The sequence below is a fragment of the Martes martes genome (genome assembly GCF_963455335.1).
Source record: "Martes martes genome assembly, chromosome: 8".
Classification (NCBI taxonomy): Eukaryota; Metazoa; Chordata; class Mammalia; order Carnivora; family Mustelidae; genus Martes; species Martes martes.
Genome location: NC_137895.1, coordinates 17598148 through 17623175, shown reverse-complemented (window position 1 = coordinate 17623175; position 25028 = coordinate 17598148). Strand labels below are relative to the sequence as shown.

At 40.6% G+C, this 25028-nt stretch overlaps 2 protein-coding genes across 5 annotated transcripts in view; both read left to right on the top strand.

Annotated features, from left to right (window-relative positions):
- Window positions 1-25028, top strand: part of TXNRD1 (thioredoxin reductase 1) — a 94060-nt gene that overhangs the window by 33220 nt on the left and 35812 nt on the right. For all 4 annotated transcript variants that reach the window (XM_080811402.1, XM_080811403.1, XM_080811404.1 and 1 more), the window contains 5 exons: window positions 11905-12027; window positions 13474-13546; window positions 15568-15687; window positions 23364-23506; window positions 23882-23997. In XM_080811402.1, coding sequence (XP_080667528.1) covers window positions 11905-12027; window positions 13474-13546; window positions 15568-15687; window positions 23364-23506; window positions 23882-23997 — 575 coding nt within the window. The remainder of the gene's footprint in view (window positions 1-11904; window positions 12028-13473; window positions 13547-15567; window positions 15688-23363; window positions 23507-23881; window positions 23998-25028) is intronic.
- Window positions 3188-4640, top strand: EID3 (EP300 interacting inhibitor of differentiation 3). Its single transcript, XM_080812462.1, has one exon. It carries the CDS (start codon window positions 3320-3322, stop codon window positions 4427-4429), a length of 1110 nt encoding a protein of 369 aa, XP_080668588.1. The 5' UTR covers window positions 3188-3319; the 3' UTR covers window positions 4430-4640.

The window sequence follows — 25028 nt, the reverse complement described above, 5'->3', positions numbered from 1 at the left end:
CTGCTGTGAAAGAAGGAACAGAAAAGTTCAGGGAGGAAGCTCATAGCAGGATAAGCATATCTGCTCGAGTGTGGGACTCAAACCTGATTGGCCCCGGCTTTGGCCCAGAGGTTTCTTCTGTGCCCATTTGTTACAGATTAATCTTGTGGTTAAAACCCCATGGACCCTAGGTGAGTTCTTTTTTTATTTGGCCACAAAGAGGCTTTTAACCTGTGACATCCATCTCATGTTTGTGTTGAACACTGGGGGTTGTGGGAGAGAGCCTAGGAGCTGGGAATGAATGAGTCTGAACTTAGAGCAGAGGGGCTGGAAAATATCAAAAACTGAAGAAAAGAAGAAAAGAAATGTAGGGCCATGTTGAGCTCTTGGCAGCAACTCCTGAAACAGGAAAAGAGGGGAGGAGAAGAGCTGAGTTGTCTTGGAGGCCAAGCTGTGTGTCATGGTTGCCTGAACTAGCCTTACTGAATGGGGATGGTAGACTTTAGTGATGTCTTTGAAGAGCTAGTGCACTTTTGCTTTCTGTTACCAATCCAAAGATAAGTTTACCAGCATAACTGAAATTATTCATTGCTGTTCCTTCTTTTTAAGCTACGTTTACGTAATTATTATGAGTAATTGGACTTCAGGGTAGAAAATTGCTATTTAGTGATTTCAGGATTCACAAGTGGAGAAATCCCATTTTTTAAATGATTAAGGAAAATCGTTAGACTTAAGATTTTTAGTTTGTAGCAACATTAAAACCTTGTGCTCTAAACGCAGAATTAAAAAGGCAGAATATAATGCAAGTATGACTTTTTGAGGGTGAGCTAAGTTACATGTTACCAAGGTTCTTAGGGACAGGGATCTAGCTAGTATAGAATGAATGAATTTGGCACTGGAAATACTACTTAATAATATGATGCCTGCCTTGATGTGTTCTGTTGCTCCGAGCAAGTTGTGTGGGTTGTTATCTCCTGAGAAATCCCTGTGAATGGTATTATTAATACTTTATAAGTAGGTTGGGAGAATTAATTTATTTTTCTAAACCATTTTGAAATTCTTGGATGAAAGGCTCGGTATAGAGCAAATTGGTATCTGCCTGTTTTCCCTCCTTTGAGACAGGAGAAAGTAGGCACCTTAGGGTGGGAAGGTTGGTTTATTTTTTGGAATTCTTTTATAAATTGCTTTTATTGAATTTGAAAAGGATATCAGAAGCTCCCAAGAATATGGTGAACTCTAAAAGGAAACATTTTTGTTTTTGGAACTCGGAATTAGCTGGGTATTTTCATCTAAGATTTAAAACATATTTAAATAGTTTGTAAATGGTCAAACTTGGGGAGGAAAATATGGTCCTGTGGTGATCCTGGGGACCACTTTTGTTTTTCTTTTCTCTTCTTCTTTATTTCAGAGGAGAGTTAAGGTTGACTTTCTGAAAAGCATTAAACTTTTTTATTTTCAGTGTGTTGGATCTACTTTTTTCCCACTAATCTGTGAAATCAATCTTTTGTGCCAAATAACTTGCAGTAGGTGCTGGAACAAAGTTTCTCATCTATATTCATTTATATATTGCAGTGTGCATACTCAAATGTATCCTTGTAAAAACAGCTTTGCTTTGCAGATTTAAGACCAGATTCTTGATTCAGAGAGGTTCAGTCTGATACAGCTGGATAATATATATGCATGAATAACCACAATGCCTGGTGTTTTTGGAAAATAAATGTTTTTTTCTCTGAATTTTACCTCTATTTAAAATTATGATGGGGGCCCCTGAGTTGGCTCAGTCATTTGAGCTTCCAGTTCTTGATTTGGGCTCAGGTTGTGATCTCAGGCTTGTGGGATGGAGCCCTGCATGGGGCTCAGTGTGGAGTCTGGTTGTCCCTCTCCCTCTACTCCTCTCTCTCTCTCTCAAATAAATAAATAATCTTTAAAAAAAAAAAAGAAAAGAAAATTGTGGTAGATGAAGAATAATATAAGAAGTTTAGAGAAATTGAATACTAGGTTGTGCTGTTCATGCATTTGTAAGAAACTTTCTGCTAAAGACAAGGAAAAATGAACTAGTTTAGATTCATAAGAAGGAATATAGGGCTAATTTACTTCCTGGTGCCTTGAAACCCAGGTTGACAGGTACAGTGTGGTGTTCTGTCTGTGGTGTCCTCTGCCCTATTAAAGGGGCACCTGTTGAAGTGAAAAGCTTGTGGGTTGAGAGTGCACTTTTTTTTGTTTTCTTTAAAAACAAAATGTATTCCTTATTGTTACATATACTTTGCTGCTTGTGAGACTGATGGGCTAAGTCCTTTGTTCCAACTGTACTGAATTTCCAGTGAACCAGTGGGTGAATTTTCCAATGTAGTCACTTGATTCACAGCATTTGCTTTCATATCTTTATATCAGATTGCTTTTAAAATCTTCGTAGCTTTAATCACCTTTCAGGGTTCAGATTTATCTCCATTGGGAGTTTGTGGCCTTTGCCCTTTGGCAGGTTTCCAGATAAACTGCTCTTTTGCGGAGGCTGAACCCACTTTATTCTTTCACCCTTGGGTGGTGGAGAACCTAGGTCACTTGGGTAATGCCGGACAGTCCCCCACCTTTGCCCCTGGGCTGGCTCAGACGCTCACTTGCCCTGCGTCTGCCTCCTCTATTGGCTGGAAGGGGTCTGGCTTTTGAGGGCCCGGAAGGTATTTATTTACTAATATGCATTTGTATAATGAAGAATATATTCCAGACAGCACCTTGCAATTGAGCGCTGAGAATTCCACCTATTTGTGGTGGACGTTCTGCAACTCCTGATTTTTGGCTTAATAGGCAGTTTACAACATAGCCAGACTTAGTTTTCAAAAAGACAGAACCCCAGAGACCCTACCTTTTAATCATAGTAAGAACGAAAAACCTAGATTGACCTAACTGCATTATGTGACAGCAAATGTTTTAAAGTGCAGAACCTTTAGCGCCTAACCCGCCTCCCCCCGTAGAGTTTTTGCATAAGATTTTCTGGGTATTTCTTTGAAAGCTAGAGAACACTGTCAGTGATTGCTAAAATAATGGCTGTCGCTTGAGCAGGTATTATTCCAGTGTGGAGAGGGGGCCCATTATTGCGCGCATTGTGTGCGCCGCATCGAGCTGGTTGCCAACGCGCTGGGTCTGGGCTCCGCAGGGCGGGGCCGCCGGGAGGCGGCGCGAGCTGGGGCGGGGCCTTCGGGCCGTCGCCAGTGCGCATGGGCCGATATCCTCCGCTGGGTCCGACGTCCTCCGCTCCCACAGACCCCTTTCAGTTTCCGCTGTTGTCAGAAAAACGTTGTGAAGGCCGTTAGCAGAGTGTCCCCTGAGAGCGCCGGTCGCGGAAATGTCTGATGAGAAAGGTTCCCTCGGGGGAGGTGTAGAGAAAGGAGAGGAGCCGGTGGGGACCATCGCTGCTAGCGCGTACTCTGTGAAGCAGGTGGATGACGGGGAAGAGCCGATGAAGGTGGAAGTGGGGGTGGGGGCTGATGGCTGCTCTGACGACCTCAGCTACGGGGAGGCCAACATAGACCCCAGCGTCCTAGGGCTTGCGGGTGACGAGGAGAAATGCCGGAAAATCCGCAAGCAGTACCGGCAGCTCATCTGTAACGTCCAGCAGAGCCGTGATGACATAGTGAACACCGTGAGCGACTCGTTAACCGAGGCGCTCGAAGAAGCCAATGTCCTGTTTGATGGAGTGAGCCGAACAAGAGAAGCCGCTCTCGATGCCCAGTTTCTTGTTCTGGCTTCTGATTTGGGTAAAGAAAAAGCAAAGCAACTAAATTGCGATATGAGCTTTTTTAATCAAGTAGCGTTTTGTGACTTTCTGTTTATATTTGTGGGTCTAAACTGGATGGACGATGAACATGATGAATTGAGTGGCTTTGACGATAATATAGTTCTTTCCTTCTGGGACGCAGTACAGAAGGAAGCATCGTCCTGGATTTTGCAAGCTGAGACATTCCACTTTATTTTTGGTTCATTCAAGTCCAAACCTGCACCAAGGCCCCGACTTGAACACCACAAAAAAGCTCTCAAAATGGAAGAAAATGGGGATATGCCTACAAAGCTGAGGAAGTTGGACCTGAGTAATAATCAAGAAGCAACAGAAAAAGAAGTAGAAAGAATCTTGGGATTGTTGCAAACTTACTTTCGGAAGTATCCTGATACTCCTGTGTCTTATTTTGAGTTTGTGATTGATCCAAACTCTTTTTCTCGTACTGTGGAGAATATATTTTATGTTTCTTTCATTATAAGGGATGGTTTTGCGAGAATAAGGCTTGACCAAGACAGGCTGCCCATATTAGAGCCAATTAATATTAACCAAGTGGGTGAGGGAAATGATCCCTGTTCTCATGGCAGGAAACAAGGAGTTATATCTTTGAGTTTACAGGACTGGAAAAATATTGTGGCAGCTTTTGAAATTTCAGAGGCTATGATCACAAACTCCTACTAGGGATTTTTGTTCTTCGTGTAGGATGCATTTTGTGGCTTTTCTAAAGTATCTCAAAATGGAGAGTATAATCAAGTAGAAGCACATAACTATTTCATGTAAAGTGAGAAAGTATTTTCAAAAACACCAGAAATTGTTTTACTGTGCAGTGTATTTTTTTTTTGGTAGTTTATAAGGTATTATGATCTTCTGTTATTAAAAAATTATTCACTGGCATGTTTGCAGGAAGATTTTTTTTTAAATGCCCTTTAAGACTTTATCAATAAAAATTAGCTCTGAAGTTCATAAGAGGCATTTCATAATTTACCAAAAAATCAATTTTATGATGTTCTTTGATACTGCATTGCTTCCTCTGTTAGAGGGAACCTGTATGGGGCTCCTGACAAGGTTGGGGGAAGAGTGGGGGAAAAAAGTAGTCAAAAAAGACTATCCGTAGAGCAGTGAATAAGCAGTGTTAATACTGTAAAAAAATCTAGATGTCATGCTTCATTTCAAGGAGGACTCAGTAAGATTAATGAGGGAGTATCCATAATCTAAATAATTTCTCCTGTGATTAGACTTATCTACTGTAGAGACATTCTACTTCTGTTACGTGGGGCGTCAGTTAAGTGCATGCTGAAAGGTGAGTAGGGATTGGTCAAAGATAGAAGAAAGGTATTCTAGGCAGGGGAATACGGAGGTCAAATACATGGAATTTTGAGAAATTATGGCATCAGAGATTCATGAGTTGTTTCTTTTTGTTTTTAAACTATTCCATTTGAAGGCCACCTGGGTGGCTCAGTGGGTTGAGCCTCTGCCTTTGGCTCAGGTCATGATCCCAGAGTCCTGGAATCGAGCCCCACATCGGGCGCTCTGCTCAGCGGGGAGCCTGCTTCCCCCTCTCTCTCTGCCTGCCTCTCTGCCTACTTGTGATCTCTCTGTCAAATAAATAAATAAAATCTTAAAAAAAAAATAAACTATCCCATTTGAATGCTAAACTGGGCGGCAGTTGGGTTACCTTATATATTAGTTTCCTCAGAAGTTGAAGATATTTTTGTCAGATTATTTCAAACACAAAACCAGTTATAGTCTTTATCTACATGGTTAATTTCTTCCCTAGCCTCTGGTTTCCAAACACTTTGTAATCTCTGCTAGTGACCTTCAGAATCAGTGGTGTTTCATTATGTAACACCCTTGAATATTCCCCGTTCAATTTTGTGTTTCTTGTTAGGGCTTTAAATGCCTGGAAATGATCTCTCTCTATACTGAAATATATAATTAACTTACCTAAATGTTCTTTACTTAACCATAAAAGCTCCTTTTTTTTTCTTTTTGTTGCTTGCAGTTGTTTCAAGGTTATGCCAAAAATTTGGGTCTTTAAGAAAACAAGTTTGAAGGTATAGAGCATGCCTAAATAAGCTTCTTTTCTTTCTTCTTCTTTTTTTTTTCAGTAGGCTCCATGTCCTATGTGGGGCTCGAACTCAGGACTTAGAGATCAAGAGTCGCATGCTCTACTGACTGTGCAGCCAGTCAGGTGCCTGAAGGCTACTTTTCTTGATCCCTGTAGGAACTTAATCTTTGATAGTAGTGGATTTTGCTATTAGGCATGATTTGGGAAATGGATAAGTATCTGTTTTGCACAGAAGTAACAATAAACTTTCCTACTAAGTCTAGCGTGGTATAGGGAAGGGAAGTCCAGAGACTAAATAAATGACGTCAAGATTGACAGGAGCAATCTTAATGTATGTGTGCGCAAGTTTCTTAGTAATAGTTGAGGGTTTTAGCCAAAATAGATATTTCTCATAAAGTTCAGTTTTCTGAAGGAGCCATTCCTTCCCTTTTTTCATGTGAAGGAATGCTAACCCTCCTGGTGTCTACCACCCTTTGATTTATTTAGCAGTCATGGGAGTATCATTTGGTCTTGCTGATCCTCACTTGAGCCTGTCTTTCCCAACCAAGTTCCTTGGGTTTTCTAGAGATTTGCTATTAGAGGAAAATTATCTGTTAGTAGCAACAGTATCCTGCCTCTTTTTTTTTAAACACTTCTCCAGGTTCCTCTGTTAAGTGCCCGTCTCTTTACTGAGAGTATTGGAGACTTGACTAAAAGCATTAATAGAGCATATAGAGATTTAGGGGGAAGGTAGTTTTGGGGGCCTTCTCTGAAGTTGTAGCTTTAAAAAAATTTTTTTTTTAAGATTTTATTTATTTATTTGACAGAGACACTGAGAGAGGGAACACACAAGCAAGGGGAGTGGGAGAGGGAGAAGCAGGCTTCCCTCTGAGCAGGGAGCCCAACGTGGGGCTTGATCCCAAGACCCTGGGATCATAACCTGAGCCGAAGGCAGATGCTTAACATCTGAGCCACCCAGGCGCCCCAGCGTTTTAAAAATTTTTTAAAAGATTTTTATTTATTTGAGAGAGAGAGAGAGAGAATGAGAAAGAAGGAGCACAGGGAGAAGGGGCAGAGGAGGAGGGAGAACTGCTTCTCATTCCCTTCTCATGACTTCCTTATGCTTTTGCCTTTGTTTGGGGAACTCCATTACCAAGCGATTGGAATCTTGGAATCTTGGAATGGGCACTTGTTAATTTACTGAGCAGTTGCTTGAGGGCTTGCTGTACAGACACTGCTTTAGGCACTGGGGAAAAAAGTGGTGGACAGAAAATTGACCATCTCTCATGGAATTTATATTTCAGTGTTTGTATTGGTTTCCTTTTGTTACTGTAACAAATTACCAAACTTTTAGTGGCTTTTAAACAACAGAAATGTATTCTCTGATAGCTCTAGAGGTTAAAAATCTCAAATCTCCTTATCTGGGCTATAAATCAAGGTGTCAGCAGGGCTGGTTCTGCAGAGGCTCTGAGGGCAGAATCTGTTTTCTTGCCTGGTTCAATTTTTGGAAACCACCTATAATTCCTCCATTGTCAAAGATACCAGTGCAACTTCTTAAGTCTGTCCTCATGGTTGCGGTTGCAACTGTAGTGAGGTCTCCTCTGCCTGCCTTGTATAAGGGTATGATAATATGTTAATGGAGTGGGGAGGAACAAAAGGAGAATGTTGTTTGGGAACTTGAGGGAGACCTAATGGAAGAAACGGGCATTGTGTTGGAGTCTTAGAATGTTGGTAAAAGAACCTCCCCCTCCAGCCCTAAAGGACTACTTTGGAAAGGATAATGTGTTTGTGTACACCAAATAAAAATAATTTAACATTGTGGTTTACGTACTCTTATCAGGATTTGATGGGAAGAGGGCATTTCAGGGGAGATGGGGTGCAGGGAGGTGTGGGGGAATCTGCTGGACTCTGCCGGAGCCTTTTCCCATGTTAGGGGCATAGATATTTAAGATTGTTAGATCTTCTTGTTGGACAGACCCTTTGAGTATGATATAGTGTCCTTCCTCATCTCTTATTATAGTCTTTGGCTTAAAATCTAATTGATCTGATATAAGGATTGCCACCCCAGCTTTCTTCTGATGTCCATTAGCATGGTACATTGTTTTCCACCCCCTCACTTTAAATCTGGAGGTGTCTTCGGGTCTAAAATGAGTTTCTTGTAGGCAGCATATTGATGGGTTTTGTTTTTTTATCCATTCTGATACCCTTTGTCTTTTGATTGGGGCATTTAGCCCATTAACATTCAGGGTAACTATTGCGAGATATGAATTTAGTGCCATTGTATTGCCTGTAAGGTGACTGTTACTGTATATTGTCTCTGTTTCTTTCTGATCTACTTCTTTTAGGGTCTCTCTTTGCTTAGAGGACCCCTTTCATGCCGGAGCCTTTTGACCCTGCAGGTTCCCTTCTTTAGGAAGGGGAGAGTTAGTAACCTAGACAGGTTTTTCCTACTAGTCACTGGGCTGAGAGGCATTATTTCACTTAAATCCTGCAGGTTGGTGAAGTACAAGGATATGTTAACTTCATTTTATAAAATGAAAAAGCAGACTCCTAGGGGTTAGGTGATCAGCCCACATCACCTAGCTTAGAGAATGGTAGTGCACATATATTAACCCAGGTCAGTTCAACACCAGAGCTGATGTGTAATGGTAAAAACTAGTACATGTGCATAAGATTCATGTTTGGGGGGAAGGAAACATAAAGATTATTCTAATTTTAAAGAAATCTGGTACACTAGAATTACTTTCTGTGTTGTGCCTTTTCAAAGGTGAGTCTGCAGCAGTGTTTTGCTAGGGGTGGGGTGGGGGAGAGGCATTCCTGAGAGAGACAAATGGAAGAATATCCAGTGTCTAAGGCTGGCAGACACCTGCAGGTATAAGGTGTTGTGTAATTACACTTAAGTCCTAAAGCAGTGGTTCTCAAAAGTGTGGTCTACATTCTTCTGGGGCCTCCCGAGGCCCTAAGAGGAAGGCCTTGATGTCAGAATTATCTCTATACTACTAAGATGCTTTTTTGTTACAATACTACTATTATAGTATTTGTTATAATACTACTGTTATAATACTACTATACCTATTTTGTTATAATACTACTAAGATGCTTTTTCGTTTTGTTGCAATTCTTTTGCAAGTCTACCATGGAATTTTCCAGACAGGTGATGTTGTAATAGACTGAATGCAGAAAAGACAGGAGCGGTGTTCTATTAAGACAGACATTAAAGAGAATTACAAAGATATAAAATGCCACTCTTCCCACTAATTAAAAGATTATTGTTAATGTTATGTTTAACAGTCATACTTAGGGTTTTTAATATTGTAATAATTTAAAATATTTTAATATTAAAATTTCTTACTTAGTTTTAAATTCTAACATACTAAAATTTATAAATAAGCCTCACATTAACCAAAGCTTTTTGGGGTCCTAAATAATTTAAGGTCTTAAAGGGATCCTGAGACTAAAAAGTTTTAAGAATTCCTGTTCTTTATCAGCTACTACAGTTGGTGGTCACTATTTCTAGCACTCATAATTGGAGGAAAATAGGGGACATTTTTCTCCTTCTCTCCTTACCCATCTGTACGCACCTGGGGGAGCTGTTTTCTACAATCCGTCTTATATATATTTCGGGTGGGAAACCACTTAACTTGGACCTTATTGACAGAATTTCAGTTTTAAGTTGGATTATAATTTTAAAACACCATGTTTAGTTCTGGGGTCAGTGGAATGCTTTAGTTCCCTGTATCTTACTGATTTTACTTTATAAAGTTCAGGCTCACTCAGCTTTCTTTGTAAAATCTGTACATTGGTTGATACAGTTTGACTTCCAGCATGAACTGTAAGAATCCGGTGTGATCCAGAATTTCAGTACAGAACAGATTACACATTTGTAGAGGGAGTATGTGGCTTTTCAGCATGACAGTGCATTTTCTTTCTTCCTGTAGATATATTAAGGGGGGGTGGTTATGAAATGGGTAGTTTCCATTTAGACAGCCAGTGACTGTGTTCTGGCACTGGCTGTGTCAAGTACTTGCAGATAAAATTGAGGCTGAGATTAAAAATGGTCATGTTATTTTTCCAGAAGAACATCTAGCTGCATTTATTAGTTAATTCTTTTAAGCCAGCAAGTCAGCCTATGCTCTTTGAGAGCAACTAGGGAGTAATGCTTGTTACCTGAAGCTTATATTGATCCTTTGATCTGAATGGCTATTGTTATTACCAAACTGTTTTTCCCCTTACAGTGCCTTCTGTTGAAGAAGGAGCTTCTGCCATAATGCAAGTTCATGAATACTGGCTGTGTTTACCAGCCTCTCATGTTAGACCTTTTGTACAGACGGTCAGGGTGAGGCCGTCTGGTCCTCACTGTTGCTGGTTTCCACGTGTGCTCCCTTCAGTCCCCAAGACACCATGTGTACCTGCCACTCTGCCAAGGGCCAGCCACAGTGCCGTGCCTCCTCCTTCACCTTCCTCTACTGCACCCCCTTCCACATCCCAAGAACCCTGCTCTACTGACCCTAAGCTCTGCCTTTCACCCCCTACAGCTGATGGTAGGCAGGAGAAAAATACGCAATCTGGGCTGGTAAGTTTGGGGGCTCTTTTTGACTGTTGAGATTAAAATTTGATTTTTACAAAAACTTTTTTAGTGCCTGTTAACAGTGTTTCCAACCACTGTCTCACGTTACCACAGATTTTTGTTTTAATAAAAGGTAATATTAAATATATTACCAGAACAGTCTTTCAAACTAATATGAAATGTGTATAAAAGTTAGTGGAATGAAATAGTTTTTAAAAAATTAAAAGTCTATAATATTTATATTACAAAGCTTGTTATGTGGCAAGTACATGGAAACTAAATCCTAAATAAATTACAGGAGGCCTCGTGCACAGGTAGATGAAAGAGGTAAGCCTGAGGGGCGCCCGGCTGGCTCAGTCAGTAGAGTATCTTGGGTTCGTGAGTTTGAGCCGCATGTTGGATGGAGAGATTACTTAAAAAACTAAGAATATATATATAATAAAAATAATAAAATGTTTTCTTAAAAAAAAAAGTAAGCTTTGTAGAGTCGTGTTTATTCATTTAGCCTCCTCCATCCTCCTTTTTTCCTTTGCTTATTGAAAATGCCTTTGAGGGGTGCGTGGGTGGGTCAGTGGGTTAAGCTTCTGCCTTCCGCTCAGGTCATGATCTCGGGGTCCTGAGATCGAACCCCGCATGGGGGGGTGGTCTCTGCTCAGCAGGGAGCCTACTTCCCTCTCTCTCTCTCTGCCTGCCTCTCTGCCTATTTGTGATCTCTCTCTCTCTGTCAAATAAAAAAATAAAATCTTTAAAAAAAAAAAAGAAAAAATGCCTTTGAAAATCAGGGACTTTTATGTTTAATTTCTCATGCAGTGAAATGTCAACTAATGATTTTTTCCTGAATTTTTACTTAAACAATGTAGAAAAGTCTTAAGTATTTGGCTGATCTGTTTCAGTTGCCATTTGCCAGGACCCTGTCTTAACTGAAGACCTCAGCCTGCTCATTGTGGTACCTTTGACAGTAGAAAATAAAGATGCTGCTGACTGGTAGTGATATTTTTTTTTAAGATTTTACTTATTTGTCAGAGAGAGAGTGGCAGGCAGAGGGAGCCCTCTGGGGCTGGATTCCAGGACTCTGGGATCATGACCTGAGCCGAAGGCAGGCACTTAACCGAGTGAGCTACCCAGGCATTCCTGGAATTGATACTTTTATTAAAAACATACGGTACACATGTATTAAAAACCTCGTTTGGATCCTGGTGTAATAATTCTAGGTTAAAAGGACTGATGATGAGACTTGATTTAGGACTAGTTTTGTCTTGTTGGAATGTCAGACCCTAATGTATGTAGAAGTACTGCGGAAACGTCTCCGCGGTAGCTCTCTATCACGTGAAAAGGTACTTGGACAGTCCTAAGGAAAGCACATCGCTGCTCACCGCTTGAAAGGAGCGTTACACATTTTCTAGTTGGGTGCTGTAATATAAATTAGTATTTTTCCTTTGAAAATTCCTTTTGCTTTTCTTTAAAGAAAGGTTTTCTCACGAAACTTTTCAGACTTCGTTGTTTTTAAGTTCCATTATTTCCCCCGCCATTGTTTTTCTTTAGGCTTATCAGGAGGGCAGACTTCAAAAGCTACTGAAAATGAATGGCTCTGAGGATCTCCCTGAGGCCTATGACTACAACCTCATCATCATCGGAGGGGGCTCAGGAGGACTGGCAGCTGCTAAGGCAAGGCTCCTTCTGTGTTATCTGGGTGTTGGTTGGAATAGCCATATTCCTGACTGGAATCTGAGCCACTCTTGGGGCATTTTGCACATTAACTTGGGCAGGACATATTTATAAAGGAACTATTTTATGAATCATTTTTCCAGGTTGGACTATATCTTCTTTATGAAAGTACTTCTCTATAGCAGTACCAGGCCCAATATTTTGGGACACACATTTTGATTCATTTTAAGTTTGGCTGACTTTTCAAAGCTAATAAAGGCATATAGAAGTGGTTTGAAATTACATATCTTATTCTTTATAAATACTAATAAAGGTTTTCACTTTGATGATTTCCCTATTTCCCTCATCCCCAGTAGAAAAATGGAGAGCAGCTGGATTTCTTAAATGTAATCGTTAAAAATGCTTGCCTCCTTTGTATACGAACTGAACTACAAGAATAGCCACTAACTCCAACTTGGGGGTAATGGGGGTAGAGGGTGTATATATAAGGGAGGTTAAGGAGTGAGGCTTCTGGCCCTAAACTGAGATACATTTTCCGTGTGTGGGGGGCCTGGGGCCTGTCATCCTTCCCCAACAGGTACTTTTAAAGATGAGTTGGTTATACTCCCCTGAGGTGTAGCTTGTGGATGAGTAAAAGTAGGTTCAAATGAAGCAGCCCAAACGAGGAGCAGGCCAGCATCCAGCATGAAGCACTACTCTGTTGTAAATGATACAAGAGTAATAGCAGTTGTATTTTACTCTAGTTCTGGTGGTTTTAACGGTCTCATAGGCTCAGTCCTTTCAAATAACCTGGAGGTCTAGTTGCCAATACACAAAGCTTATTTTCTGAGAAGGGTAAAGGGTACTGTGCAAAATGAACTTATGACTGTTCATAAGTTGTTGTCACTGCTCTAAAATTGATTTGGAAACCTTATAGATATCGTCAGCTTTTTCATTGGCTCTTCACATGAAATTTTAAGAAATCTGACAATTTTAGAAGAAAATTGTTTCCAATATTCTGCCTAGATACTGAATTAGGTAAAACTTAAAAGTTCTTTAAAAAATACTTACAGGATACAGATTGAATTAAGAGTTATATAGACTATCATAAATCTTTTTAATTGGATACTCACTTTTTTGCTTAGAAATGACCACAGGTTTTTCGGATTATTCTTTAATGTGTTATTGTGTGAGTGGAATTTTATAAGAGGATTCTAGTGTTTCCATCTGACGGTTTTACAACTGTACTCTGCATATTCTTTAAAACTACTCTTAGGATTATCTGAATATTGCTTAATTTTTATCTTGGAATCATGCTGATCATCTTGTATATGAAATTCCAAGGCAGTAATAACTGGTTATGCCTTAGGCACTATAGCTTAGGAAGAATAGCTTGGAGTTTTAAAAGCCCATTTCTAGTCTATCATGTTCACCTTGCCAATTGATTTTAATACTTTTGTTTTATAGGAGGCAGCCAAATATGACAAGAAGGTAATGGTCCTGGATTTTGTCACTCCAACCCCTCATGGAACTAGATGGGGTAAGCTTTAAAATATCTTAGAAGTGAATTTGTAAAAGCAGGGTTTCCCCTGGTATTGGCTTAAATGGCTCCCAAAACCCAATTAAAAATTTAAAAATTAAAATATGTATATATACAGCAATGTATATATACAAATATGTATATATACAGCACACTTGTGCTGTTAAAACGGACTCCAGTTAAATGTTGAAAATTTAGGGTTTTTTTTGGCAGAGTCAAGATAATGCAAAACCTTATCCACAGCTATTATAATGATTTAAAGCTAAATATTTGAGTAACCTTGTAAAATTGGGGGCTTTATTACTGAAAGTTTAAAAACTTACCTGTGGATTTCTGTTCTAAAACCAGTTCCTACATTCAGCAAGAACTGGAATTAGATATCTTAATGAATAGCCCATGCTGCTTCTTAGTCTTGGTGAATTAAATGGTCCTTATTCATTTATTCCACAAATATTAATTAAACACTTACTATGAACCAGGGCATTGGAGAACATAGCAGTGGACTTGGTAGACATGAAGTTCCTGCCCTTGTGGAGTTTACATGCTAGTGGGGAGACAAAAGATAAGCAAGAACTTTATGAATTATAATAAATGGTACTACAAAAAATTTTATGGTGGAAAAGAGAGGAACTGGGTAGAGGAAAGAGTTTAACTCTGAGAGAATTATCAGAGAAGGCCTCTGAAGAGGTGGCCTTTAGATGAGGCCAAAAGAGTGAGAAAGAACCAACTATGCCAAAAGTTGAGGAAGAACCTTTCAAGGGACTTTTTTCGGTTTCTGTCACGGAATAGAACATACAAAGGCCCTAAGGCAGTTGGGAGTCCTTCATGAATTTAGCACGGGTGGTACGAGCTGGAGCTAAGAATGGAGAGGAAGGCAGGTGTCAGGCTGTACTGGTCCTGGTAGGTCAAGATGAGGAATTGGATCTATCTAGAGATTCCCTTTGAGAAGGGGATTGGTGTGATACATAAATCTTATCAAGACAACTTAGCTTAAGAAGCAAGAAGCAGGAACTCTGGATAAGAGAGTGTCTGAGTTTCTAATTGATCCATTCAGCAAATATTTATTAGGTGTCAGTTTGGTATCAGTCACTGTTCTTGTATTGGGCATAGCTGTTCCAGCCTGCGGAGCTTATAGTCCCTAGTCGCAGTCTGGAAGCATTCTCTTCGGAGGGCTTATGTGAAGTCCACTGCCATCTGGTCTGGCACTCCTTTACCATTTTCTCTTCCTCAGTCTGCCTACATTTTGTTTTAATGCAGACAGTCTATCACCATGTTCTTTAAGCTCAGAGATGCTAAACCTTTTGTTTGTTTGTTTGTTTTGGGTGTGTTTGTTTTGGTCATCATGAATCCTTTTGTGAGAATGCATGAAAGCTGTAGGCCACCTTTTTTTTTTTTTTTTTTAAAGATTATTTATTCATTTATTTGTCAGAGAGGGAGAGAGAGAGTGTGTGCATAAGCAGAAGCAGAGGGAGAAGCAGACTCCGCACTAAGCAAGGAGCCTTATGGGGGACTTGATCCTCGGACGTGACCTGAGCTGAAGGCAGATGCTTAACTGACTGAGCTACCAGGAGTCCTGACCACCTTCTTAAAAAAAAAGAAAAAGCTTACGTACACCAGATTTTACTTGCAGTTCTAGACCCATTGCAGTCCAGCTGTGGCCAGCTCAACACCCCCTTTACCATTTAGTTCTATTCGTAGATGTGGTAGTGAGAATAGGACTGTGCACCAAGTAAAATTTCAGTTTCTGGCTTCCTTATCAGTAGTTAATTCTGAATCTTTGAAATATGTGGAAATTGTGATAATTTCCTTTTTCTTGTGTTTTAGGATGTGTTACTATGTTTGATATATAAGGCTCTCTGAGCTTAGAAATGCCATGAGTCTTAGGAATAAACTTGTAAAAAATAGTATTGGCTACATTAAGCAAATAAATTATGACCTTTCATAGCATAATAATAATTACTGACCTCTTCTTTGAAGGATTGTGATGCTCGATGTTATCTGATTTCTCAATGTTGTTGCAGGTCTCGGAGGAACGTGTGTGAATGTGGGTTGCATACCTAAAAAACTGATGCACCAAGCGGCTTTGTTAGGACAGGCCCTGCAAGACTCTCGCAATTATGGTTGGAACACCGAAGAGACGGGTATGGCGGGAGAAGCTGCTCTTCTGTCTGTGCTTTGAGGGGTTTGAGCTGTGATCTTGCAAAGCACCCATCCATCTTTATGGGACTAGAAAATGACCTGGAGTTTTTATTGTTGATGGTTTTTATGTATAAAATTACTGTAGTTACTCTGTGTCAGATAGCTGCCATAGCTGTTGTGGTAAGAACAGATACTGTACTTGGAGTACCTTTCTGTAATAGAAAACCAGAATGTTTAAGGTAAATTCTTTATTTTTGTTATTATTATTTTTAAGTAATCTCTATGCCCAGTGTAGGGCTTGAACTCATGACCCCAAGATCAAGAGTCGTACACTCTGCTGACTGAGCCAGCCAGGTGCCCCTCAAATAAATTCTTACATAGAGAGTTTCATAAAGAGTGTAAGTATTTGCTTACCTCTGAAGCTGTTTCATTTTTCTCTCTCCAAAGAAATCCGTTCATGAGCTGATGTTTTGGGGGTGGGGTGGACCATTTATCTGGAGAGAAAGAGATGGTTAGTCTTTGTTGTATAAAACAACTAGAGTACCCTGGCAACCCTGGGAAAGTTGAAGAGAAATTTCTGCCTTTGGAAAGTAGATTGCATTATCTGATAGAAGAAAATGAGGTTGATATGGCTGCATAGTTGATTAATATCCTAGATCACCATTTCCTTGAAGAGGGAAACTCCAGCCTTATGGGATATTAGTTTTTTGTTGTTGTTATTGTTAAAGATTTTATTTATTCTTTCGAGAGAGAGAGAAAGCACAAGTAGGGAGAGAGGCAGAGGGAGAGAGAGAAGCAGGCTCCCCATTGAGCTGGGAGCCGGACATGGGGCTGCATCCCGATATGGGGCTGGATCCTGGGACCTGAAAATCATGACCTGAGTTGAAGGCAGATGCTCAACCAACTGAGCTACCCAGATGCCCCCTGATACTAGTTTTAAGATCTTCAGGGTATGGGACATTCGCTAGTGTAATTTATTTTGTAGCTTTTCTGAGTTTTGATTAATAGTTTATTAAATACTAAAATAAGGCATAAATACATACTTTGAAACATATTGCCCCTACTCAGATTAGTTCTGCTTCCTCTGTTTCATGCCTTTACTTCCTGTTTGAAATCAACAGTACTTTTTTTTTTTTTTTAAGATTTTATCTATTTATTTGACAGAGATTACAAGTAGGCAGAGAGATAGGCAGAGAGAAAGGAAAGGAAGCAGGCTCCCCGCTGAGCAGAGAGTCCGATGCGGGGCCCGATCCCAGGACCCTGGGATCATGACCTGAGCCAAAGGCAGAGGCTTTAACCCACTGAGCCACCCAGGTGCCCCAAAATCAACAGTACTTTTTTCTCCAAGTCTGGAGTCTTAGAGAATCAGTTACTTTAAAAGTGTTCTTATGCTGGGGTCATCTCTCTTTCCTCAGATCCTTACAAGGCTATTCTCTGTCCATGACCTTTGGGGTCTGAGGCTGGTACTAAGAGTTTCATTATTTATTTCTGAGGTGTCATGCCTCATGTCCTTTCCTCTTGCCAACAAAAAGGGCAGTCGAGGTGACACTTTTGACCTACGGAATATGAATTTAACACATAATCTAGTCCACCTCTAGTCCCACCTCTGCCCCCCCCCCCAAGTTGTTATTTACTCCTGTGTCTGCATGTCTCCCCACTGAGTCTGCCATTCATACACTCTGCCCTTCCTGGAAACCTACTTTTAATGTACCTGGTTAACAAGAGGTCTCCTTTCACTTAGTATATTAGACTTCTTCATAGACATTTTAGAAATTCTACTGGTGTAGTTACATAATATTGCTATTGAGCACCCACTATTTGCAGTGCAGTCAGTGCTGGGGAAATACAGAGATGAGTAATGCAAATTGTATAGGTGTGCAGATTCCACTAATCACTGATGCACTAATAACATTGATAGGCAGACCACGTTCCCTGGAAGCCCAGAGGTAGAATTGGTGACGTTAGTTAAGTGGGGACACACAGTCTTTGCCAATATTCTGGGTCCCTTGGGTTAAGAGCTTGCTTCACCCAGCCCTCCTGGTACGTTAAAATGTAGGTTATTGTAGTAGGTAGGCCTGGGCACAACCTGACTTTGCCATTCACTGCGTGAGGATTGAGTACAGCAGTGTGGTTCAGATAGCTGCGACTCATCACACAGTTTCTGTCCCTCCCTTTGGACTTGCTGCTTTTAATTCTTCCATTCAGTTTCCATAAATTGGAGTAGACTCTGCCAAGCACTTGGTTCTTTGTTTAATGGGATGTAGAAAAACATTTACAGACATTATAGGAAGTTGTATATTTGAACCAAGTTAGTTCTCTCTTAAAGAGGACATGTAACAAGGATATTCATCTGAAAAAGTCTAGAATTTTTTAGAAAAGGTAAGGTTGTTCCAAGCAAATTTTGATTTATGCAGTTTTATTATTTCCATATACTGTCATCTATAGTGAATGCGTCTGTCTCTTAAATGTAGGTAAATAACAGTGCTGTATAACTCAGTCACACAATTTTTATTCATTCATATAGTGATCTAGTACTTAAATTTGGTGTGTTGGACTAATTGCTGTTAGCTTTAAGCTGTTCATTCTCAGGAAAATAAAGTCAGGGGAACAGAATTGCTTAAATTAGAAACGTAGAAGTATATAGTGAGTCTTTAGAGTCTTAAAAAGAGTTAAATACAGGCCTCTGCTGAATGTGAAGTTTTATTAACAGAGCCAACTAAGTATAATTCTAATAAATTCAGTAATCAGGTGGGTGGTGAAATAGAATTTGGTGAATTGACTGCTCTTTCCAGCAGAAGAATGTTTCTGTCGCTGTCAGGTGATAATAAACACTAGCAATGCTTATTTATGTTGAGTTTATTTCTAAATTATATAACAAACAACTAATGAATGTGTAGCCGCTGGGCTAATAAAGAGCCAGTACTACTAGCACAGTCCAGGTCAAGACATCGACCAGGCAAAGCCCCCTGAGTTTTAATGGGGTTTTAAGACTTGAACCAAATCCTAGTCTGTCTTTAAAGAAATTATTTGTTCAACTAAATTAACAGTTTTACCCTTGTGCTTCTTCCCTCTTTGCAGGTTTTAGTGTTAGAAATATATAATTTTCTCTTTTTATACCTTCCTCCTCTTGTATTTGCTGGCAGCAGCAATCCCAAAGGATTTGATGAGAGCTGTTCCCTGTAGTTAAATCCCTTCAGTCTTCCTAAATGGAAACTTCATTGTTTGTGTACTGTGTTATCTTCCATTTTTCTCTTGAGCCTTGAGACTTCTGAAGCTAGCTGTGGCCTAGCAGAGACCCAGGCTGGGCTTGGTGGGAGAGGTCTGCTGTGTCTGTCAGGACCCACCACTGAGGGAGCGGCTGCCACTTCCCTCCTTTTAAAGTGGTTGTAGTGAGGAGTACAGTGGATTTAGACAAATGTCACTTTATATCATTAGGTCTTAGAGCAAGAAAGAATCTTGGCAGTGTATTTTTCAAATGAGAAACTCGTAAAGGCTGCTGATCCCTGTTCCCAAAGATGAAGCGTGAAGGCTTAGTTTGCATTTTTTTTAAAAGATTGATTGATTTATTTGACAGAGATCACAAGTAGGCAGAGAGGCAGGCAGAGAGATGGGGGGTAAGCAGGCTCCCTGCTGAGCAGAGAGCCCAATGTGGGACCCTGTGATCATGACCTGAGCCGAAGGCAGAGGCTCAACCCACTGAGCCACCCAGGCACCCCTTAGTTTGCATTTTTTAAATAGAAACATGTCTGATCTCATGTCCTTGACCAAATAACAGTGCTCCAGTGTTCTGGGAAGGTTGTCTTCTCTGACACTGTATATAGCTCTAGGCATGGTGAAGGAAAAGAGGGAGCTGGACCAGGCAGCAGAACTGAATCTGACTGTGACAGGGGGAGTGACACGTGTAGGACTCAGCTCTGATCTGCTCTTTTTCTAAAGCTCCAGACTCAGATTGTACAAAGAAAGTCTCAAGCCTTAAAAAAAAAGAAAATTACTAGAGCTCAGTCATGTAAACTGGATGAATTGATCCTTTCTGGAAGATTTGTTTGCTTTATATTTTTTAGATTTATCAATTTAAGTTCCCCTGTGCTCAGGAATTAAATATGCCTTTAAAAAATTAAGTATTTGAAGTTTTAGGATTCCATTATCATTACAAAGAAAGCAAGATCATTGTGAGGTTATAGGATCAATTCTTCTTACACACACCTGATGTTTCACATATAGTGTATCTGTGGCTGCCACTGAATCAGTGTGTGGCCTTTGGTAGATCATCCATCCTTGATCTCCCTGTGTATATCATGGAAGTAATCTGTACCTCTTTAGGTGTTTTGAAGTTCAAATAAGTAGGTACACTGAAGATGTTAAAGATACCACAAGTTCAGTTAGTCTGATTACTCTTGTTGAAGTTAAGAGCGTGGCCCAGCTTTCTTTAGTAGGATATGGTCAGATCAGAAGCAACAGACAGCTGGCTCTAAGATCCAGCTGCTGTGGTGGTCATTAATGTCACACACAAGTAAATTACACGCCTTACCTGCTCAGCTAGAATCTATATTGCAGAAGCTTAGCATTGGGTTATAACTGGTAGACCAGGCTGGCTGAATCTGGAGACAGGAGAAATGCTGGACTATACTGGCAGATGGGATGAGTGGGGATGTGGAGTATCCAGGTAGTGTTTGGGAATTCAAGGAGGTGGTGGATTTGGGGTGTTATCAGAAGGCAGTGTGACTCTAGAGAACTAGGGTTCCAGGTGTGTTACCATCCATAGTCCAGCAAGGATCCATTTACCACCAGTAGTTTTATAAAGTAAGTATTTGGATTTTACAAGATAGGAACTTAATTCTCAGAATGAAATGCAAGATCAGGACCATAGGAGCAGCTAGAGTTTCCCGATGCTGAATCCCAAACTGGGTGGCTGAAAGTTTTGAGTTCCTTCTGCCGAACATAATCACACTAGAGACTGGGGGTGAGGGTAACCGCCTATTATACCAGAGGATAAGGAACGAACTTCGGTAGAAAAGAGGGTTTGAGGAATATGAAAATTAGGTGGGGCCTGATAATCACAAAGGAAAGCTTTAACAGAATTAAGGTCGGGATAGGTCTAATTGTCAAACTTGAATTTTGAAATAATTGAATTTTTTTGGTGCTATTATTTAATCTCAACTATGTCTTAAACTTAGAATATAGTATCTCCTGATGGATTAGCAGAGTATAGTCCATTTAATAGTTCTGTGATTGTGAAATTTCAGAAGTGAATCAATCCTACCTGTAGTCTGGTTCATTATTTCTCCATGGGGGCATTATTGGCACTTTGGGCTGGACCCCTCCTAATTGTAAGAAACTATGGTGAAGGATATTTAGCATTAGTGGCCTTTGGTCATTCCTAAATCACTATAACAGCCAAACACATCACCAATAAAGTGTTTGGGATTTGCTTAAAATATTCTAGTAAAGGGGCACCTGGGTGGCTCAGTCGGTCTGATTTTGGCTCAGATCATGATCTCAGGGTCCTGGGATTCAGCTCCATGTCAGCTTCTGTGCTCAGCTGGGAGTCTGTTTCTCCCTCTCCCTCTTTTTCTGCCCCTCCCTTTGCTCATGCACACACATGCACACAGTCAAGTAAAATCTTAAATATTCTAGTGAAAAGGAGGGGTATATGAAATGAAATTGGCAAAATGTTGGTAATTATTTCAGCTAAATGGTTGGCCTAGTGAGTTACACTATTCTATTCCATTCCTGGGGGAGGGAGCAAAAGTGAATCTTGTCTTTTCTCTTTCAGTGTTGCTAGACTGAGGCCAGATGGGTGGGTTGGCAGGGCTCCCTCAGCACTCCCCAGCCCCGCCTCCCAGCACACCATCCTCTCAGCGTTGCAATCACAGTGGGTTCTGTAGTCACTGTCTGTTTTAATTGATGTCTCAAAGTCTAACATTTTGATTCTGTGAATTGAATATCGATGATCTATTCTCTGGGAGGCCACAGACCAGTTTTGGTGTTGTCTTTCCCAGATCTAGAGGCTGGCTGTTGGGTGGCATAGACTTGGTTCACAGCTTCTTATGTGGCCAAGCTACTTACTAACCCTGATTCTTAAGATTCAGACTTCTCATTTCCATGGCAGATCTTTCAGTATATGTTGATTCTCTTTTCCTTCCTTGCAGACCACAGCTTTCCTAGGACCTGCCTTTGTCCTATCACCGAGTATATTTTATCTGCACTCTATTTTTTTCTAGTCATTGATAAGTTATTAGTGAGTGATTCATTTTTATCCATTGAAATTTAATATATTAGTGCCTGACTCAAAGGATTCATTTTTTTAAGAAAGATTTATTTCAGAGAGAGAGAGAGTGCGCGCGCACACAAGCGTGTATGCACAAGGAGGAGCAAAGGGAGAGAGCGAATCTGGAGCAGACTCCCCACTGAGTGTGGAGCCCGACCCAGGGCTCGACCTCATGGTCAGACCATGACCTGAGCCGAAATTGAGTCGGATGCCCAACTGACTGAGTCACCCAGGCGCCCCTCAAAGGATTCATTTTATGATAGAATTAAAAACTCTTCCTCTCTTTGGTGAAACGGGGATTTGGGGGACAGTGAGGCATTCTTAATAACTCTGTCTAGATCAAGGGTCTGCAAACTTTTTATGTAAAGGGCCAGATAGTAAATCTTTTAGGTTTCACAGGCCCAATGATCCCTGTCACAACTACTCAGCTCTGTTATTGTGGCACAAAAGAAGCCCTAGATGATGTATGTATATAAGTGATCATGGGTGTATAAATTTTATTAAAAAGGTGACAGGCTACATTTGGCAGTGGCACCTTAGTTGGCCTTTGTTTTTTTTTTTTAATATTTTGTAATTTTTAAAAAAGATTTTTATTTATTTATTTGTCAGGGGGATTGAGAGAGCACAAGCAGGGAAGCGGGCAGAGGGAGAAGCACGCTCCTTGCTGAGCAGGGAGCCCAATGTGGGACTCCATCCCAGAACCCTGGGATCATGACCTGAGCCGAAGACAGATGCCCAACCGACTGAGCCACCCAGGCGTCCCTTTAGTTGGCCTTTGTTTGCTGGCCTCCGGTCTAGATTGTTACCAGTTTACTAACTCCAAACCTGGCTACATCAGGATCCCTTGGGGATTGTTACAAATACAGAATCCCAGGGGCGCCTGGCTGGCTCGGTGGGTTAAAGCCTCTGTCTTCGGCTCAGGTCATGATCTCAGGGCCCTGGGATCAAGCCCCACATCGGGCTCCCTGCTCAGCGGGGAGCCTGTTTCCCCCTCTCTCTCTGCCTGCCTCTCTGCCTACTTGTGATCTCTGTCAAATAAATAAATAAAATCTTAAAAAAAAAAAAATACAGAATCCCAGACTTTACCACACCTCATTACCCCAGCAATCAGTATTTATAATCAAAGTAAAATTCCTGTTCATTTCTAAAAAAGAAAAAAAGTTTATGCCTAGTTATTTTAGTTTTAAGAATTGTCAGGAAGCCTTGCATGATGAATTGTATGGTAGTGTTCTAAAAAGGAAAGAATAATTGAGCATGAAAAAGTTGTTTATATGCTTGGAATGAAGGGCCCTGCTCTTTTAGACTAAAAGCTCTGCTCTTTGTATTCCATGTCACTGAATAGTCACTGAATAATGATCTTTGCCTGGCAGTTGAAAAGCTAAAAACATTTCTTCTTCTCTTGTTGTGCAGTGAAACATGACTGGAATAAAATGACAGAAGCTGTACAGAACCACATTGGCTCTCTGAACTGGGGCTACCGGGTAGCTCTGAGGGAGAAGAAAGTCACCTATGAGAATGCCTATGGGCAGTTTGTGGGTCCTCACAGGATTAAGGTAATTGTGTGATAGGTTGGGGGTAGGGGAGGAAAAGAGAAAGTGATTCTCTTAAAAGAAGGAAAAGCCATGGTGACCCAAACTGTCCAGTTTGGCGATTTTGCAGTCCCATCTTCCAGGCCTTTCTCTTGTGGGGTGGGAGTGTGACCGTACTGGATTTGGGGCCAGATTACCTGGATTTGAGTCTTTGCTCTGCCATTTAATAGATTTATGATTTTGAACTAGCCTGTTAACTACTCAGACCCTCAACATCTTACATATTACCAAATTTTTATGAAGATAAAATTGGATAATGTGAATGGCCTTTGTTAACTATCAGGTCTACAGTTCTGATGAGTAATAACTTACTAAAAGTTGACATTGGTTTCTTTGTAGGCAACAAATAACAAAGGCAAAGAAAAAATTTATTCAGCAGAGCGATTTCTCATTGCTACCGGCGAGAGGCCACGTTACTTGGGCATCCCTGGTGACAGAGAGTACTGCATCAGCAGGTAAGAGAAGCCCATTGCAGAATTCTGCTTTTCAGGTTTTTTTCCTTCAAACCCATTCAGTCCATTTCTAGAACTTCAGAGTGTTTTGCCACATTTTTGCCCAAAGGGATAGGGAATTGGGAAAAAGAGAAGGGAAAAATTATTTTATGCGCGAGAACATTTAAGAATTCAGGACTGTAAACATTGGTCTTCTTACCACTCAGTTAACATCACTGCTGACATACAGATTTATGTTGGGAATGTACATATGTGTGAGTGTATATTAGACATGTCTAACTTTTTTTTAAAAGATTTTATTTATTTATTTGACAGACAGAGATCACAAGTAGGCAGAGAGGCAGGCAGAGAGAGAGGAAGGGAAGCAGGCTCCCCGCTGAGCAGAAAGCCTGATGCGGGGCTCCATCCCAGGGCCCTGAGATCATGACCTGAGCCGAAGGCAGAGGCTTTAACCCACTGAGCCACCCAGGCTCCCAGAAATGTCTAACATTTAAAACTAGATGGATATTCATGTGGACGCTAAAACAGTGACGGATGGCAGACCGTGTAGAACCCTAGGCCCTCCTCCTTGCTGTTCCGCGTGGGCACAGTGTCAGTGCAGTTGGCCTTCTGAAGTAAGTGGGTCAAGCAAGATTTGACTGTGTGATTTATTTTGCTCACCAGGTGATCATATGGTGACCTAACAATTCACATTAGGAATTCAATAAGGAATTTCACATTACAACAACATTAAGACAGGTTGTTGATAAATATGTCCTCTTGGATGCTTTTTGCCCAGGAGTTCCTGATTGTGTTATAAATTATTCTTTTTGGGCCCTTTTTTGAGGGGGAGAATATACAGTTTTTTTCCTTTGTGCTTCATATAGGGGCAGCTCTGATGGCAACAGTTCTCTTTGTTGTCTTAGATAGCTTCCTTTCTCATATTAAAAAAAAAAAAACAAACTCATTTCCTAACAGTGCCTTTCTGATCTCTCTCATGTCTTGTATATTCTTCACTTGACTAAAAGATTTTGTCAGGTTTTACTTTTTTTTAA

Excerpts from the sequence above, each read along its gene's own strand:
- EID3 (XM_080812462.1), top strand. The coding sequence starts at position 3,320 with ATGTCTGATGAGAAAGGTTCCCTCGGGGGAGGTGTAGAGAAAGGAGAG.